This window comes from Poeciliopsis prolifica, unplaced genomic scaffold, assembly GCF_027474105.1.
Source record: "Poeciliopsis prolifica strain line A6 unplaced genomic scaffold, Auburn_PproV2 SCAFFOLD091, whole genome shotgun sequence".
Lineage (NCBI taxonomy): Eukaryota > Metazoa > Chordata > Actinopteri > Cyprinodontiformes > Poeciliidae > Poeciliopsis > Poeciliopsis prolifica.
In genome coordinates, this window is record NW_026562466.1 from 1,034,811 (window position 1) to 1,054,759 (window position 19,949).

General features: G+C 43.8%; 1 protein-coding gene across 1 annotated transcript in view; it reads right to left on the reverse strand.

Annotated features, from left to right (window-relative positions):
• Nucleotides 1-19,949, reverse strand: part of LOC129353491 (aryl hydrocarbon receptor-like) — a 38,110-nt gene that overhangs the window by 5,394 nt on the left and 12,767 nt on the right. The window contains exons 3-7 of the mRNA XM_055022840.1: nucleotides 2,409-2,575; nucleotides 2,244-2,333; nucleotides 1,244-1,358; nucleotides 288-427; nucleotides 11-213 (exon numbers count right to left, since the gene is read on the reverse strand). Coding sequence (XP_054878815.1) covers nucleotides 11-213; nucleotides 288-427; nucleotides 1,244-1,358; nucleotides 2,244-2,333; nucleotides 2,409-2,575 — 715 coding nt within the window. The remainder of the gene's footprint in view (nucleotides 1-10; nucleotides 214-287; nucleotides 428-1,243; nucleotides 1,359-2,243; nucleotides 2,334-2,408; nucleotides 2,576-19,949) is intronic.

Below are 19,949 nucleotides of genomic sequence, written 5' to 3' on the forward strand. Positions count from 1 at the left end.
TTTAACTCACCTGCCGTCGATGCCGATGGGCGTGAAGTCCAGCTTGTGTTTGGTCTGGAAGATGAGCGTCTTAGTGCGGATCTCCAGGATGGACGGCTGCTGCAGCGGCGTTGCGATGGCGAACAGAGCCAGCTGAGGCGGAACCAGCGACCCGTTCTCAGACACCCGGTTCTGACCGTGGAGGAACTTGAGCCGGCCGCGGAAGTTCAGAGCCTGAGGACGAAGAGAAGCAGCTCAGAGCGACGATCTGCACGGCGGCTTCAGGAAGAAAAGGAGGAAAGTCCTACCAGGAAACCAGACGAGTTGTCCAGGAGGCAGCGGAAACGACAGCAGAAGTTTCTCTCCAGGAAGGACGAGTTCTCAGGAGGGATGGTCTGGAGGTCATAGGCCACCACGTTGGTGCTGATGTCAGTGCTGTTCTGCTCACCTGGATGGCGAGAGAGCAGACAATACAGTCAGGAAGCTTCAAACTAGAATTACACTTGAAAAAACCTGACGTTTTTCTGCAGAGTACCGTGTAAAAACAATAAAACCTACAAAACAAACTAAAAAAAAGAAGAGAAGCAAAACAGCAAAGTGAGCAACAACAAGAAGGACTACAGCTAAAGAAGCAAACATCATTTAAAAAAAGAACTTAGAAGAAGCAAAACCGAAGTAAACAAAACTAAAATCACCAAAATAACAAAAACGATTGTCAAACTAAACCTGCTTCCACAAAAACAGAAAAAGAGAGATACATCAAAGTGGTTCTGAGCTGCATCTCCGACCCACAGAGAGAAAACTCTGAAACATAACCATGAATCAGAGTGAAATTTATGTAAAACAAGGAAATTACAAGCATAGAAAAACAAACAAAACAAGGCTGGTTGGAAGAGCAGAACGAACACTGGAAAAACAAAGAAAACATTTTAACTAAACACAAAACAGATTCAAAGCTGAAGAACAGACGAGTTTCTGCTAAACAACAAAAAAAACAACTAAACACCAAAAATAAATGCAATCAATGGGAAGTCATTAATTAAGTACTGTGGCTGTAAAAGGAAACACTGAACAGCAAAGAGAGGATGAACGGTTCAGTTACGTTGTCAGACTTACTGGGACTTTCGGAGGATGAATGGTGTGTGTGTGTGTGTGTGTGTGTGTGTGTGTGTGTGTGTGTGTGTGTGTGTGTGTGTGTGTGTGTGTGTGTGTGTGTGTGTGTGTGTGTGAGGCGTTCAGGTGCGTCATCCTGTGTCAGACTCACTGGGACTCTCAGAGCCGTCTGAGTCGGGGTCGAAGGAGAAGTGAAGCTGCCGTCTGAAGAGCGCGCGGTCGTCTGCGTGGATCAGCTCAAACACGCTCTGGTGGACGACGTCCGACTGAATGACAACAACACAAATCAGTCATATGTTTCTGTGACTGAAACATATGACCCCCTGGTGTCTGCGTGCTAAACATCTAAAACACAGAGTTTGGTTCCTGCTTTCATCTCCTCCTCAGCAGATCTCAGATCAGCTCCAGAAGAGCTGAAACTAATCACCACAGCAGCTGGTTTGCTGCTGCAGCTGCTGCTGCAGACTTCCTGGATCAGCTGAAAACACACACTGTGTTGTGTGTGTGAGAACCACGTGTTTCCCCCCGGGAACAGTTTTTGTCCCCCACCCCGAGCCTCAGATTGCAGACAAGTTTAACCCCGGTTCAAACGGATGTGTTTACGAGTCAAGAGTTCAGAGCCGACAAAGAGGTTCGGTTCTCACGCACTCTCATGCGATTCAGTAGGAGTGTGTGTCGGAGTGTGTGTGTGTGTCAGTCAGCGTGTCGTCCTTCATCTGCCACGCAACCAGAGAAAACACTTGTTTTTAGAGTTCTGATGGAAACAAAACAGCTAAAAGTTGTTTAAAACTCTAATCTGTGCATTTATGTTTGGAGGAAGTAATGATTTTGGACTTTAACTGAGCCAAACACTGAGTTTCTCCTGGTGGGTGAAATTAACGGTGAACATGTGAGAAAGCTTCTCCTGTGAATTGATGAGCACGGTGGAGGATGTGTGGTGATCAGGGCTGACTGACTGATGTCTTCCTGATGATCTGAGATGTTGCTGTGAGGAAAGGCGTTCCTCCAGGGTCTGTGCTCGGCCTGCTGCTATTTTCCAACAGTAATTTGGAGTATTGTAATTTTTGTGACTATCATGTGAAAACAATGAAAAAGTGAATGATTTAGCAGAACATGAGGGATGCATATTTGCGGCAGCTGCTGTGTTGTACCTGGTGGAAGCCCAGGAAGTCCTGGATGGTGGGCGACGTGTAGAAGACGTAACCTTCAGCCGTCACCACCAACACAAAGCCGTTCAGCGCCTGCAGGCAGAGAGGAGGCATGGTTGCTCTCTGAGCCAATCACCTTTGAGCTGCAGCTCTGAGGCAAAGCCAAACCTGCAGCAGCAGGTCTCCCTCGGAGATGCTGACTCCGTCGATGGAGGTGGTCACTGCGGAGAAGGCGGTGGAGAGCGACGGCGGCGCGGCGCTCTGGACGTTTCCTCCAAACAGCAGCTCCCGCTCGCCGTTCCAGCCGGAGCCGTTCGGGCCGGTTTTCAAGACGGCTGCAGGAGAAAAACACAAACATCTTTAATGTTGATCAACCTTCAGCTGATGGAGCAAAGGGAAGAGCTTTAATCTGTCTGCATGTATCTATCAGGGAGGAGCAGCCTGATGCTTCCTGCATCTCTTCCTCCTCTTATCACACAGACAGAGCGACTCAATAACAGCGGAGAAAATAACGGCTCAAAATATCCTCAGAGAGGAAGCAGGCGGGCTGGGAGACGGAAAGCAGCTCAGATGGATGATGGAGGAGAAACTAAAGAGAAGGGAAAGCTGCAGCTGCAGAGTGAGAGCTCTGAAATCCAACGCCGCTCCTCTAGAGGCCAAACGAGGAGAACAGGCGGAGCCGCAAAATTACCCGTTGGACTCGCCGATCTGAACTCAGCAGGGAAGGGGACTTTTTGGGGGAAGAACGGCTGCGTGTGAAGTGGTGGACGGAGGCCTGCGAGGCTCACAGAGACACCCCATCGATCGGGAGGCACATCGCCACCGATGGAAACAATCCTGAAGGAATGAAATGTGTAATTTGGAGGCAGTGGATGGAAACCCGGAGATTATAAGTCCTTTAAAAAACAACAGACACTCACAGTGATTAGGTCTGACAAGCTCAGACTCTGGAGGAAACGCTTCACACCGAGGCCTTTGTGACTCAAAACACAAAAATGTGGCTTTTTAAAAATCCAGACACTTTTAACAGAGGCATCCAAAAGAAGAGACACTGACATATACGGCAAATAAACTCCTTAAGGTGATGATTTTGCCAAACGTAAACAATGGAAGCACATTTATTCACATTATTACAGCCGTTCCTCTTCCTGTTCTGCTTTTTCAGATTGGGAACATTTAAAATCAGGCTAGTAATTTAAACCAAGCAAATCTGAGGTTTTAATTCAGGCCTGCTGCTTCCTGGTCCTCTGATGAAAACAGGTGGGGGATCCCCAGGGCGACCGCTGAGTCAGCATTCTCTGAGGCTGTGGTTTTAACATGACTCAGCAGTTTGGCTTTTCTTATCTTTTCCAACATCAAACAGTTTTATGACTATAAAAAGAGACAAAAAGGTAGAAAATGTCAATAATAACTCACTCTTGATTTTATAAATATTTGTTTTATTGGCAGATAATGTGGAAAAAATTTTTCTTAAAGTCAATTATTAACGAGTTCCTATATCTGTCTGAAAAGTTACTTAAATTAGTTTCGTCTTATTTCAAGTGTAATAAGATATTTGTATAAAAAAACTGGACAGAAATATTCGGCATGTCTTGGACAGTCCTGTACTTCAGTGGGTATTAATCCATTTTGTTTCTATTTTATAACTTTATATACTTTAAATACTTAAATATTCTAAAAAATAATTTGGGCCAAATCAAAGTTGTGATTGAATTTGCTCCTCAAAGAGGCAGAGAAAGCAGAAAGATAAAGGTGTGAGAAGTTTGTATTTTCTTCTTCTTCCAGGCTTTTTTTGAGTTTGGACGGAGAATCTACTGTACGAAGAGGGAACGCTGGAATCAGTTCCCTTGTGAAGCGCACAGAGCTCCGGTAATCCCAGAAAATGTGATAGTGGACGGCTACAAAGGCAGGAACAACCAACCAGATGGCCTGCTCTAAAACCAGCCACAGCACAAAGGAGGGAAGCGTCCCAGAATCACCCTTTAAATCTCGTAACTGGGAGTTTCCTGCTGCAGGAGCCAACTTTAACATTTTATACCAAGGAATCCACATTCATGTGCGCTTACACAACTCTCTGATTCACAAAAGCAAAATATGAAAAGGGACACTTGATAAATGATGACACAGCCGGAGCTGAATACCAAGGCAGCCGCAGGAACCGAGACAGAAACTCATTAGAGACAAGAGGGCCTGCCTGTTAGGACGACAGAAAAAGTGACGCTCCTTGTGATGATTTACGCTGCTGCATGTTTCACTTACTGTGCTTAATGGAGCTGCACATTCCCAGAGCTCAGCTCTGTCTTTTCACACATGTTGAGTGCTGAACGACCACCCACCAACACCAGCTCACACCCAGACCACTCCGAGCCACAAAGGTCTCCCCAACCTAATCGTGAGTGATCGTCAACACGCCGGCTTCCTCTGGAGCGACAACATGCAAAGATCACATAAAAACACACTTCTCTTTAATCCCATGCTCCTCCGCGCTGACTCGGCTCAGAGGGAGTTTCCTTTCAAATGTTTTACTGCTCCCAGTGCGCGCTCCGCACGCCACTCAACTCCATTTATGCCAAAACTCAAGAGCAACAATCGATTTGATGCTGTTTCCCCTCAGCGGTCCTCAGGCCGTCTTCCCACTGCTGCAGCTCTTCTTCATGACTGGATGTGTTCAGACCTGCTTTATGTCTTTATTTACTCAGAACTGATTTTATAGAGCTGAAAACCTGATTTATAGTTTTCACCAGCATGCCTCCAAACGTCTAGAATCAGACACTTTTTAGATCCAATCGCTGCTAATTAGGTCATGAAATCTCTGATGAAAAACAATTATATATTAATAATAAAATGAATGAGATGTAATGACAGAAACATATGATTTTAAGGGACTTAATTCATAGAAGACAGGCAGAAAAAACTAGATTGATTTCAATATTAGAAAACTTTTCTACAAAACGTATAAAGAAGATGAACATGGGTTTCTAAATCAGAATATTAACAGGTTGTTGCTCTGGAGCTGAGGAGTCACTATTACGATTACTAAGTAATCAATCTTTTAGATTATTATCTGAACCGAAACCAGCTTGTTCATTTTTAAAACGGTCCATTTTGAAACCTTTCATGTTTCAACTGCAGAATAGAGAAAAGCAAAATGACGTTCAAGAAACCGCCACCCTAAGAAAGTCACTTCACAATAAAAGTATTGGAAAATAGTTGTAGTTCTCACTTTTCTATAGCCCTGGTTTACAAGGGATACCTCAAGGCTGTGTACTCGGACCTATTCTCTATTGTTTACAACTGGCTTTAATTTAATTAACTTAGCAGTGATACGAATATCTAGGTCACCGCTCACGTGTCCTACACCCTTAAGTAAAATAAACTCGAGCTTTTGTTTTGAATAGTAATCGTTATCCAAACACACTTTTCAGAGTGTGGCTGATTACTGGTGATGCTCAGGAAACAAAACCTCTTGATTTATTCGCTGCGATGTCAGAGCACAGGAACGCCTGATGACACACCAAAAACTTCTAGAAATCAAAGAGAGACGCATTTCAAACAGAAACCCAACACGACCGACGCATTCAGTGAAAGAGGAAGTCTGAAAAATAATGTGAAGATGCAAACAAACGAGGAGCAGCTGAATGTGGTGCGCGAGAGCGACGACGTGTTGTTTTCTCCATGTCTTGGGTTTCGCTGTTGCCTCACAGTGGTTTTGGTCCGGGCATGCTCAGAGCGCTGCGCCTCGACACAGTCATAGCTGGAGGCCATTTGGTTTAGTGGTTCTGTGTTATTACAACAACCCTGAGCTATTTTAGGCCTGACAAGAAGAATAGAGTCTGATCCAGGTGTGAGTAATTAGCAGAAACTCGGTCAACCAAACAGGAGACCAGGTGAGGACAAAATACAGGGAATGATAAGATTCTGATGGAGGACAAGAGTGCAGGTAGAAGTGAAAGGCGAGGACAGTGAAAGCAGCACAGGTGCCTTTAGAAAAGCCCAGTTCTCCTTCTGTTGGAGCAGAAACTGACTTCATGCTCCAGAACCGCCATTTAACCAGAACCAGCTGACCTCCAGAGCGGTCATAAAGCACCAGAAACCAAATCCTCCTCTACGGCTCTGTGATGAAGAGGAGGCCCCGCAGCGCTGCGTACGGCTCCTCTCCAGACTCATTTGGCTGATCAAAAGACCCGTCTGGTCCTGAACTCTGACACAAACAAGAACTGATCCTCTGGGTCTGTTATGACAGAACTACAGAGAATTCAGGAACATTGAAGAAAACTCCAGATCAGAGGCCTGCAGCCTTTTAATTGTAAAGAGACATTTCGCTCTCAGGTCGGCCAAATAAAACTCACAGCTGCCTATGTCACAAAGACAACTCCAGCATTTCATTTCTAATTTTAGGATTTAAATGAAGATGAACATAAAAGAGGATGTTTTTTTTTTCTAAACAAGCATTCCTTTAATACCAAAGAAAACAGACCTAAATGCACATTTTTGGTACATTTACTGTTATTCTTTGTGGAAATCCGATGCAAATATTGCAGAAAAACTTTGAAAACTTAATTCTTTTGCATTGTTAACCAGAGTTATTAAGAGTAATTTTGTAAGATCCAAAGAGCCGCAGGCTGCAGACTTGGGGCCTAGAAGAAAAACCTAAACATGAGTTTTTGTGTTTTGAAGGTTTTCAGCAAACAAAACATGTTTTTCTTAAATTAGAGAACAACTCGGTCAGATTTCTGGACAAAGCGTTTTCATCTTTTTCCCGTTTCAGAGAAACATCTTCAGGCTCTCAGACTTTCCAGCTTTAGCTTTTCATCTCGCTTCTTGCACTTGTTGACCCCAACTGCAGGCCTCCTCGCCTCTCCCTCTCCTTCATCCCTCCGTCTTCCAGCTCGGGCTCTCCTGCACTTTGTGGTTTCTCTTTGACTTTGAAATCGGAGCGCTGAAAGGAGCCATTGTTCTGCCTCTCTTTGGGCTGCAGGATGACGGAGGCGGTGGGGGCCGGGAGTATGACAGGAGATCAGGATCACCGGCGCTCGCTCCATGCCTTTCGCTCTCACATGAGCAGGAAGCGCAGGTCTGGACATGAACGCGGGCAGGTTTCAGATTGTGAGTTGGTCTCTGGTTGTAAATCATCTAAATATCCTTCATCTGCTGTGCCACTTCCTGTTTGGCTCCCGTCCCTTTGATCAGTGACAGCTGCAGTGATCTGCACCACCAGAAACCATTAAATGGTCAAATATTTCTTACATTTTTCCACATGCATGGATTTCCTGTTTAGTTGCAGATCCGAGGTAAAGTTCCACACCCACCCGTGACAATAAATATATATCAGCTGTTGATGCTGCAGGTTTTTCATTTTCCCTCTCAGGACAAAGAAAAAACAATTATAAACAGTAGAATTTAAAGTTTTAACCTGACTCTTCTGCCTGAAAATCTCAACCACTCACTGAATTATACGGCTACAAACCTGGAGGCCCAACAGTAAATGACAGGGTAGCGTCTGTTCTGCGTTGGTCCCGACTTCAGGCGACTAAATATACACTCTGGAGAACAACAACAGAGTCTGAGGCAGATGGAGAAATCCTGAACGGCAGCTGAATGCCGCCATCTGGACATCAACATCTCAGTATTTTGGGTTATTGGAGTGGACTCACATCTGATAGGAGATTCTGAATCAGGACAGACATGTTCTCTTCTGACCTGAGGGGCTCCGCAGGGCGCAGTTCTTGGGCCCATCTTTAATTAGCGAGCTTTACTCAGTCTTTTTCTGATACCTCTGATTAACTATGCAGACGACATCAACAGGTTCTCGTTTTCTGCTACATGAAACTGATTAGCTGATTAGCATCTCATCAGCCAAATTAATACCTGAACTATGACCCCAAACCGCAGAGGGCTTCATGGATGCAGCCTTCACACTGGGCACAGATTATATCCCAACTCCACTATCTCAGATGAGCAGCAAGAGCAAATGAGGTGGATCAGCAGTGTTTGTGTTTCTGTGGAAAATGGTCTCATTCGTTATCATGTCATGAGCAAAACAGTAACTGTCTTAAGTCAGAGGCTTTTTCAGACTTGTTGCAAGACTGACTGCTACTGGAGATCTTTCCACGACTGTAAAAACCTTTGTGACAACATTTAATTTCCTTTTAGGATCAATAATACTGCTAATAATTTACGAGTACGTTCTTCTGTATTATATTAATAATTAATATTACCTTCGACATGCTAGTGCACAAACCCAAACACACTCAGCGGAGGATTAATCTACCAACAGGTTGCAGGTGGATCTCAGACACTATTTACTTGAATGATTCGGCTCGCTTTGTTTTCTGACAATACAGTCCCACCCACACCTGACCTCTGACCCCAGACCTGCAGCAATAAGGTTGAATGTATACACTCGTCAAAGTGACTTTCGAGTCAGCAGTACAGATCGTACCCATCTGTCAGCGGGCAGCTCCAGCTCTGGACTCCTTCTCCTTCACTGAGCGGATTTCATCACTCAGTGTCTCTCCAACAAGGAATTAAAATTCCTGGCTGCTGTCAGAGATTAGCTCCACGCTGCAGGTGTGTCCCACCCTCAGGGGCCAGGCTCCAGTTTGGCAGCTCAGCTTTGGAGCAAGATAAAATTAGAAGCTTTGCTGATGCTAACCTTCGTGCTACGTCTGTCATTGAGTTTAAAAAGTTGGAGAAACTTAAAGAGTCTTGACCAGAAAATGTCCTGATGTCTTTCTAGTCAAGCAACTGAAGAACTTGAGAAAATATGTTTTATAATTTTAGTTTTATTATCAGATGAGCGTCTGGCTTCAGAAAACAAGATGGAAGAGTTAGAGGAAGGAAACAAGGTGGGAAGGAAGGAAGAAACAAAGGAAGGGAGGTTCAATAAAAAAACTGAGGAAGGCAGGAATGAAGAAGAGAAAGAAAGGATGTAAGGAATGAAGAAACTAAAGGAAAGGAGGGAAGAGAGAACGGAACAAAACTGCAAAGAAGAGAAAAATAATGATATAATAAAAGCAACAACGTAAAGAAGAAAGAGAGGAAAAAGAAAGAGAAAGAAAAAAGAGAGAGCCATGTCTGATGATCAGGAAGGCTCTTTGTTCACTTCAACACAACTGTAGGAAATTCGGATAATTTACCGTAGTTACTGCTCACTTTCAACATCTACACACACACACGCACGCACGTACACGCACACACACACACACACACACACACACACACACACACACACACACACACACACACACACACACACACACACAGCTTCGCGTGCGAACTTTCAACCCCGACATCCTGAGCTGAAAATGGAGAGGAAGGAGACCGTCGGAGGAGAGGATGACGAGAGAGAGAGAGCGAAAACATTCAGCATCATTATTTTGGGAGCACACACACACACACACACACACACCACACACACACACACACACACACACACACACACACACTGCTAGAGAAAATGTGAGCAGCTGCCAAAAAGTCTGATGTCTGGCTCTTCACTGGTTTGCATGATTACATGTTCTCCAGTTTGGAGCTGCTGAATATTATAATGCTGATTGGAGGAGGAGAAGAAAGAGGAGGAGAAAAGGATGGGAGGATGAGGAGGGGAGCAATCGGGACTAATCTGTAATGGAGTTGGAAACATAATGTAGCTCCGGCGCTCTTATCGCTGTCGTGCCATGGACTCATTGAGGACAGGAAACACAGCCCCCCAGACACACACACACACACACACACACACACACACACACACACACACACACACACACACACACACACACACACACACACACACACACACACACACACACACACACGTACTCTGAAGTGAGTTTTATAACTAATGAGAGCAGGAGCTGGAGGGAGCTGTGAGGGCTGCCGTCTGTCCAGCTTCTGGGTCTGCTGTGGGTCTCACTTTCAGCCTGAGCAGTTTGGACAGTTTTCAGTAAAACTACATTTAAACACTTTTCATTGGCAGATACATGAAGTGTGTAATTTGTACAGAAAGTTCGTCGAGGTCGTCCACTTCCTGTATCTACATTCAAACAGCACCAGTTACCTTCAACCGAACAGAGAGTTCATGTTTGCAGACCAGCAGAGTTGAGGTAATTCAGCTTTTCAAACTGCATTTTATTTATCACACACTCTGCAAATACACACATTTTCCATAAATAAAACAACAAAGCTGCCAGTAAACCAAGGGATGTAAAAACCCAATCAAAGTCTATCCTCTTTACTGGAAGGAGTAGGAAGACTTGTGAGATAAAATACTCAAAGTAAGTAAAAAAGAAGAATCTTTATTTTCACACAACCAGTTAAACCTTCAGTAAATGACTTCCTGTCAGGAAAGCAAAAACCAAACTCCTAGTCAGCAAATTCCTGAGTCCATTTGCTGCTCAGCAAGTTAAAACCAGTCTGGGAAATTAACCAGAAGTTAAACTTCTCACTAGATCAGCATTAAGTGAAATCAGTAAAACAATAGTAGCAGTCAGTGATCTGCAGATCTATAGATCCACCAGATCACCTCAAACCAACGTGTTGAACATGTTCCTGTGTGTTAAAAACTCAAACTGCAGCAGACACGAAAGCCAAGCCAGCGCCAAACGCAGGAGGAGCTGATTTGTTTCTGGCCTCCATGGAGACTCTATCAGTTTGATCGGCTGTGTCTGATCATGTTGGAGCCGCAGACTCGTCTGCGTCAGCGTCCCTCTCTAACACGCTTACAGCAGAGCAGGCCTCTGGTAAACTGCTTTTCATTCATGTGGACCGATCATTATCAGTGATCACTGTCCACTTACAGCCGTCTCCATGAAAACATCAGGCTTTGGGATGGTTAGCTAACAGCAGCCCAGGCTAACCATGATCCCTTCAGAGATCTAGCTAGTAAAACAGCATATTGTTCGGTATTGGTAGAGGAGTATTGTAGGTTTTAGTGATGCTAGCAGTTCTGACCGGGTTCTGGTGGATCCCGAGGAATCGATTCCTCTCCGTCTATCAGGGTGAACATGCAGCGGCATGACTGTGTGATCAACAGTTTCTGAAATGTTAGTTTCGTGCCAAATGTAACAAAACTCGGTCCAAAGATGGTTTCTCAGAAATCTGTGGGATCATCAAGATGTTTTGGGTAAATGTGGGACGGACTTGTGTGTTCTTCTGGGTCAGAAATGGTTCTGAGGCCATTTTTACCCAGTCTCTCTTTCTAGCTGTTGAATCATGACCTTTGACCTTTACCGAGGCCTCCAGAGCTTAGAATATGCTTGATCCATCCATTGGTGTTGGTTCCTGATATACTCTAGTGTAATCTCTGCACTATGTCTGCTACAGCTCCAATTATGTAAAATTAAATTGTCTCATAAAATGGAACATTTGTTCCATCCTATTTTACGTCTTGACAGAAACCAAATGTTTATAGATTTATATTCATAAAGAATATAAATATCAGTTTCATCGGCTGTGTCTGATGATGTCGGAGCTTCCGATTTATAGAAATTAGATAATAAATGATGGACATTTTTGTGACAGTATGGTTTTGATTACATGTTTCGTATCTGTTCTCTTGCAGCCTACTTCATGCTGTCAGATGGGTCGCACTGTGTTGCTTGATTCTACAAGTCTGGTAAAAATCTGAATCTTCAGAAGTGATTTTAAAACCGTAAGCAAATACAGAATAAACCGAGAGGTGTGTTTTTTCCTCAGGTAAAGTGATTAGAGATGAGGTTTGCTGTGATTTGAGGCTTTATTTAACCAAAGCGATGGGAGTGAGATTACGTGTCGGCTCACAGCAGAAATCAGCCCAGGATGGATTCCTGACACTCTCAGCTCTCAGCTGCTGTTTTGCATGTGAGATAAGTTCAGGTGGAAGTGACATTTCCCGGTACCACCGGGCCGTTCTGCGCTGCTCTGCTCCGCGCGCTGCCGTGTCGCGCTCAAATCTATTAAATCAGAGGAAATCCCAGCCGACCTCAGAAGCTTCCTCCCTCAGTTCAGCAGTGGGCGTAGAAACCAAGCGGAGCTTCTGCAAACTGACATCACCAACGGCGTGATTGAGCCGTAGCCGCAGGTTACACACTCATCTTTAAGGTGAGGCCACCGCGAACACCGCGTTACAAAAATAAGGAACGTGATTAATTTAGCTTCCACCAGTGTGAAGATGGTTTGAGACGAACCATTCATCATCGTCGGTTCACCACCAGCAGCAGCCTGCAGCTTTAAAATCCTGAAACGAGCCTGCTGCTTCTCACCAGCTGTGGGCGCCATGAGGCGGAAGTGGTGGCGCCGAAGCTGCCACTGTGGTGAAACACACTCTCCACGAAGGCAGCCGATGGTTCATCATTTCCACTAACGCTGCCTGCTTCCTACCAGAGCGGGACGGCGGGCGCACGCCGACAATTCACAGCTTCAAGGAAGTTAAACCTCCTGAACGGGGAAATGTGAGAGTTCTATGCAAATGGCCGTCTGTCATTAAAATACCCAGATGATTCATCAGAAACTCAAGATACTGATAAACGCAACAACAAACGTCTGCAGCAGGTTTGCTGCTTCTGCAAGATTCATATCAACGTTTATCACCATCCTGCAGCAAGAACAAGGGCTAAAGGTTGTGGTTATTATTACATTTATAAAATATTTATTATTAAAAATTATATGTATTAAAATTATAAAAATTTATCTTATTAAAACTATATGGCAATATTACTACAATCAATAAACATATAAATATATTTTAAAATTAATATTAAAACTTTAAAATGTAAGAAAATACATTAAAATATTATTCCAATATTAAGAGATATTATGAAAATGCTTAATACAATTAAATTGTTAAAATAGATCAAATTAAAACTATATTTTTATATTTTAAAAACTAATTTCAAAACATTAAAATATATAAATAATATTAAATATTTAAGTTGCTCATGTAACATAAGCAAAATGAATATTTTTTTACAAATATTACTAATATCATTAATAATTAAAGTGATAATGTGCGTATGTCCATTTTCAGATGATTTCTCTTTATTGTGTAATTTATATGCAAAAACTGCAGAAAAATTATTAAATATTTTCTGCTCCTAAACTAAATTTAGCCTGATTTAAATTATCCTGTATCAGCTTTGGTTTATTACTTTCTCTTTTCTTCTTTATTTTTAAAATATTTGTTTACAGAAATACACAAAGCAGCTCCAGGTTTGGTTGAATCATTTGGATCCAATATTTCAGTTTCTCGACATGAACAACAGGTTGGAGCAACACAGGGTTCACTGCTTGGACTAATTCTGTTTTCTGGTGATATTAGACAAACTCAGAGCGGCGCAGGAGGTGAAGCAGCTTCCCGCATGTTGCTGCAGAAACAGGAAGGGTGGGGACAATCTGCACACGTGCATGACTGCAGTCCGAATACAACGACGACAAACACCAAGAGTCGGCCGAGGATGAAACAGTGAGGACTAAACGGGAGTCACACCTGCATGGTGGGGAGGAAGAGGATCGTCAGCCATGAAAGAGAAAGAAAACAAAAAACATCATTAGAGATGAGCGGCTCACATTTCACACAGCAGAAATCAGGTTGTTCAGGTCGTCAGAGAGCGAGTTTACATGAACTCCAGTAACCTGCCAGTCAGGAAGCTGCGTTCTGCCTCAACGCCGTCCTGGCCTCATTTCTGCTTTCTCCTCGCTTTCTCCACAAGGTCTGCTTGTGTTTCATAAATGAAACACGAGCATTAAACACAAAAGCCACTGAAACGCTGATGGTGGGCAGGAGAAGTCGAGCTACTGGCTTCAACACCAGAAAAGTACCAAAATATTCACTCTTTACAGAAATGTGAAAGAGTTCCTCATGAAAACCTTTCAACTTGTTAGCTCATGATAGACACAACTGGACCCAAAACGATCACATTTATTTCCTTGTAACTAATCTTTGCATATTGATGTGATCAGCGCAGCAGGAAGCCGTCTTCAGCTCTTTTCATGGACTTGTTTTGCCTTAAAATGAAAAGTTAGACGACATAAACCGGAGCGCCAGTTAAAATATTGAGTAAGAAACGTTTCCCAGAAACGATATGATATTGTTCTTAGTCTGTTTAAAAGCATCATTCCTGTGTTTGGATTAACAAACGTTATTAAATTAGAGCTAAATCCAGCTTTAAAACCAAAACCAGGCTTAAAGGATTCCGCTTTACTCCATCCGTCTGAACGGGATTCCTGATCAGGAATGTTCCACCTTCCGCTCCAGCAAGTGTTACTTGCAGATCCCAATTTGTCGGCCCTAAAAATAAACGCTGTGAGACTAAAAATATTCTGGAGGACTGCAGCACACATGGCTGCTGATTGCTGCAGCTGCTGCTCCATGCAGCCTCAATAGGAAACACATGAGTGTGTGAGCAGCCGCAAGGGACGGGGAGCCACTGCAGCTACGTTTACATCCTCCGCTCTGGAGGCTGCATAGCGGACGCTAAATGGTTAAAAGGTAGCGGTTACCCGAGCGCTGGCTTTGTTTCGGTGTTTGGAGCTGGACGGCCAGTTTGCCGACATGTCTGAACCAGATGGAAGGAGGCGCCGGCTCCTCTTTCATCTGCAGGAGCACGGTATGTAAACAAGGAGGCTCTGGGGCCGCAGAGCGCAGAGACGCAGGTTTCTGGTTCAGTCGGTCAAAACTCCTGCTCCTCCAGACTCACTGCCACTTACACGTCAAAACAAAACCTGCACCACACTGGGCGGAAACGTAGAAAGACTCCCAGAGGAGTCATTAAAACAAAACTGGAAAAATTCACATTTTGCATTTAAGATGCAAAAAAATAAATAAGTGTATCTAGAAATATGTTCTAAACATAGTTTTATCTTGATGAACTATGGAAGGGGAAGTGGAGTCAGGAAGCAGCTTTGTCTTCTGCATCCTGACTGAACATTTCTGAGCAACAACTTTTCATCTCAAAACCTTTTCACAGATGGTGAAAGATTGAGTAAAACTGAGTCTTAACCAGCAGGAATTGCTCCTGCTCAGGGTTAGCCTGATGCTAACGTAGCAGCCTGATGAGCCTCAGACTGAGCGATGCTCCAGCAGGAAGCTCCAAGGCTGTTAATCACCCTGAAGACTCTGGCGTGAATCAGCGGCTGGAGATAAGCGGAGTGTGTGAAAGCGCCGTGTGTTTTCTGGCAGCTCCATGTGTCTTTAACGATCCACACACACTCGCCCGACTGCCTACATAAACTCTCATTCATGAGGACAGAGGCGCGGCAGTCGCGCTGCCAGTAATTTTCCACCATAAAAATCCGACCAAACTGGATTCCCTGTCATTAGAACGGCAGCGCTGCTTTCCCAGAACCTCAGCGGCTGCTGGGAGATCCCAGTCAGTCCGTCCCGTTCGCCGCTGTGCATGCTGGGAGTGGGACTCTGCAGCAGGTGCATGATCGACCTGCGCAGGAGAAAACAGGCACTGAAACACAGCAGCATATGTTTCAGTCTGCGCTTCTATTTTTCATAAACATGAAAACTGTGACTGAAGTTCTTCCCTCAGGTTTCCTCATATCAGCAGTTTGGCTGAGAAAAAAACCTAATCTAATCTGCCGTCCATTACAAGAAAATGTCTCGGAGTTACCTTTGGCTGGACTCGGTTATATAAAACACATCCGTCTCCAGATTATCTAATGAAAAGAATCGCTCTCTTTGACACATCTGGGTGGATGGAAGGGGAAGTGGAGTCGGGAAGCAGCTTTGTCTTCTGCATCCTGACTGAACATTTCTGAGCAACAACTTTTCATCTCAAAACCTTTTCACAGATCGTGAAAGATTCAAGTTAATATTTAGAAATGTTAATGTGAAAATAAGCGGAGATTTCACCAAGGAGGTGAAAGCAAACCTCAGATCAGCAGGATGAGCTGCAGATCTTAATTCTGGATCAAAGTAAAACATTAGAAACATCTGATCACAAATTAGTTTCTGAATACCACCGGGTTCGTTTCTGCTGAGCCGATGTAAAAAATGTACTTATCAGACCAATAACAATATGTTAAAAATGACTAATATCAACATGAAATGCTTGATGGTTGGACAAAAGAAAGATCAAACATTTGGAGGAACCAGTGTGAGGACTATAAAGCACAGTAGTGGCAGCAGCATGCTGTGGACATTCACCTCAAATCAGCAGCTGGACGGTTGAAATGTGAAAACCGTGGAGCGTTCAGGACAAAGACAAACACACATCCTGACTGGTTCTGAAACGACTAAAGCTTCTAGGATGGCCTAGTTAAAGCAGAGGATCTGTGAACTATCAGCTCAGTCTGAGCCACCCTGCAGCACGACTGAAAGCCAGCAGTCACCGCCAACATTTTCTGTCGAAAAAACTAAATTGCTTCCCATTTAACTGTTTATGCTGGAATATAAATAAAAACATTTCTGAAGGTGTAAATGTGACAAAGGGAAGAACAGCAAGTCCTGGGATGTCTTTGAAGTGTGTGTGATGTTTATGATTCTAATAAAAATCAATTAAAATGTGGATTTTATTGAATTGGAGTGCTTTAAACACAAGCGTGAACACGTTTAGTGTCAGTTAGAGGAAGAACTGCAGCAATGAAAGATCAAGTTTTAATTTGTGGATCTGAACTTAGCACCAGTTAACTTGCACAACGCTGCAGCTGATAAGAGGAGAAAAACACTCAGGAGAGGACGAAGCACAGCCAGCTGCTGATAAAGGCTTCAGTTCGGTTCTGGTTCAGTCCAAACCCGGGTTTACCTCCAGCTGACACCACCAACATCGCCCCAGGCACTTCCTCTGACAAACTCGACTTCCTGAGATGAGTCGGCATGTTTTACAGGTTTCCCTGATGATGAGGCGAGCCGCCGCCGCCGCCAGATCCGTCCCGTCCACACGCACTGCGCCGCGGGGAAATCTGTGTCTGCTGCCGCTCTCAGGGCTTCCGCTTAACCAAGCTCTGGGTGAAAGTTGCTTTGCGGTTTTGACTTTCAGTGACAACCAAAAAACTGTTGGTTTCAAACAGACACCTCCGAACTGAATCCAACAAATCTGACCCTGAGTGTCAGCTTGGAGCCTCCAGGGGATTCAGAACATTTCTCCATGAAATGGGTGAGAACAGTGCAGCAAAATGAAAATGCAAATCATTTATTTGCATTGTTGGAGATCAAGAGGCAGATATGGCTGGCTGCAGCCTTGCCACTGTGTCTCATGGTAATTAGCTACTTAAAGCTCAGCTGTCGGTTGTTGGACGCAGAGACAGAGTGGAGACAGAGCTGTTGGTTGTCTGGCAGAGAGACACGAATGCAGCTCGTAAAACGAGGAGTGGAGTCAGAGTGACTCTCGATCTGTGTTTGCTCTGAATTAAACCGTTTGTTCAGGGAAACGTTCACCTGAACAGAAGTAAAAATGTGCGAGGCGTTCGGAGCTGAATGTTCAGCTTTTTGGCCACGTCATGTCACTTCCTGCGCAGCTCCAGGAACTGCTGGAGCGATGACATGATGAGCAGGTTGTGAAATTTCTTAGGAAGTAGAAAGAATCACCGTGCTCATTCCAGTCAGAGTTAGCGCTTGAGACATTCTGAGACAGAGCTGTGGGCTTTTACCGCCCAGTCAGGGGATCACTTTCAGATACTGTCAGACAAAAACCCAATTCTACTTCGACGCAAACATTTGATTTTTTTTGTTTTTTAAGAGAAAATAGCAAATAGTAAAGGCTTCTGATAAATGAAGCATCAACGCCTTTAAATGAGAAAAGGGTTTTTCATGACTGTCATCTGTGTTGACAGTCATGAAAAACTCCAGATCTATTCTGTCTTTTTAGAAATTCCTGCAACATTTGACATGTTTTTAATGTTTGTCTGACTCTGGAAACACAGCAATACTTGTCCATGTTGTGCATCAATGTACTTTCACAAACTCATGTGTAATTCAAGGGTAGACGAGAGATTGCTGCAAGGATCAGGACTCCATGCAATCAACCATCCACTGCTGCAACATGCAATGCTCAGGAGAGATTCCTGCAACAAGTGGAATCAACTGTCCAGTTTCACACCATGCTCAGTCAGACAGAGGGATTGCTGCAGCTTCATGCACTGTTGCATCATGGTCGTTCAGGAGAGATTGCCGTGAAGTGAGCAGGTCGATGGAGTCAACATGTTGTGTTCATCACAGGGATTGCTGCAAAAGATTTGATGCAATCTCAAGGGCTTATTTAGGAAATCATTTGTTAACTGGATGTGACGACTACAATCCAACTGATTGAGGTCAATTCATTCTGATAAATGAGAGAAATGACGCAGATCAAACCAACATGGCCAACAGTGACCGCCTGCTGCTAGGAGTCAAATAGCTACACTTCCTCAGGAAGATGACTTTAAGGTGTTGCTTGAGACAGAAAGTTGATCGGGCCTTTAAAAGACACGACTAAAACCAGAAGTTGAGTAAAACATTTGAACTCTAAGCAGAAGAGGTGCTTGCCAGTGTAAAGGTTAATCAGGACGATGCTTATCTCAACAGTCAACTTCCTATGACTCTGACAATCCCTTTATAAACAAGTACAGTTGTGTTTTCTTTAACAGGGTGTCGATCTGGAGCTAAAAACAAACCCTTATCTCACTTCATGCTAAAAGTTTCGACTGATTCATTCAATGAGCTCCTCCGGTTGATTCTCAATGGAAAATAATAAACTGTTGTATAAAGTGATCTGGAGACTAAAGAGCCAATAAGCAGATTTGAAATCAGTGCTGGCTGCGGCTGCATGCCTGCGTGCTTCTGCTGCTCTTCCTCACATGCCTCTGCAGGTTTCTACACGACGCCCGGCTGCCGTGTTTTGGCTGCTCTCCTCTGAGCCGAGGGTCTGCAGGTCCGATGCTATCGCCCACTTCTCCGCACACACACCTCCATCGCTCGCATTACCACAGGAATAAAGCGCCTCCTCCTCTCCTACCTCCCCTGTTTTATTCTGTTGACAGAACCGGTTTGCTGCAGTCGTTTAAAGGTCTTCTTATTGGACTTTGTCTCCTCTGCCAATACAAATATTGGTGTACAGACTCCAGCAAAAACCAGTTCTGTCTTTTTCTTTTCTTAATCCTCTTCCTCTTCCTCTGCCCTGAACAATAGGCCACACTGGATGAAGTTGCTTCAGCAGCAAACTAACCAACGACAAAGAAACTGAGAAACAAACTGATAGAGAGAATAGAAATCTTTAAGAATAGCTTTTGTTGATATTTGGCGAGAGCCTGTAAAGGTCTGGAGTCATTCCTCATTTATTTCAATTTGACAGCATTTTTTAAAGGGTCAGCTTGAAAACAAGGAAGCAGATCAAATCAGACCTCAAATCTGAAAATTGTGATTTGGCAACAAACTAAATGATTCATCTAACATTGTGGGAAAAAAATAATAAAAAAATTAAATATATATATATATTACGGGAAAGGAAGGAACAGCAACTGGTCTCATACTCAATAATCAATGCAGAAATGAGTGAAAAGTTGGACTGTTGGCTGTTTTTAATCATGCCCATCAGATCCAGAGAGTAGTTTATTTAGCTTTTGATATTCTGGCTCAAAGATGCTGCAACGGCTAAATCTATAAATACAGGTAGTGTCTGTTTATAACCGCTGTCCGGTTGGCTAGTATCACCAACTAACACCTGCTGGCAGCATTTGGAAATTCGTTTTGGTTTCAAAGTGCAGGAACCTGGAAGGAAGGATGTTTGGTTTGCTGTAGAAACGCAGATC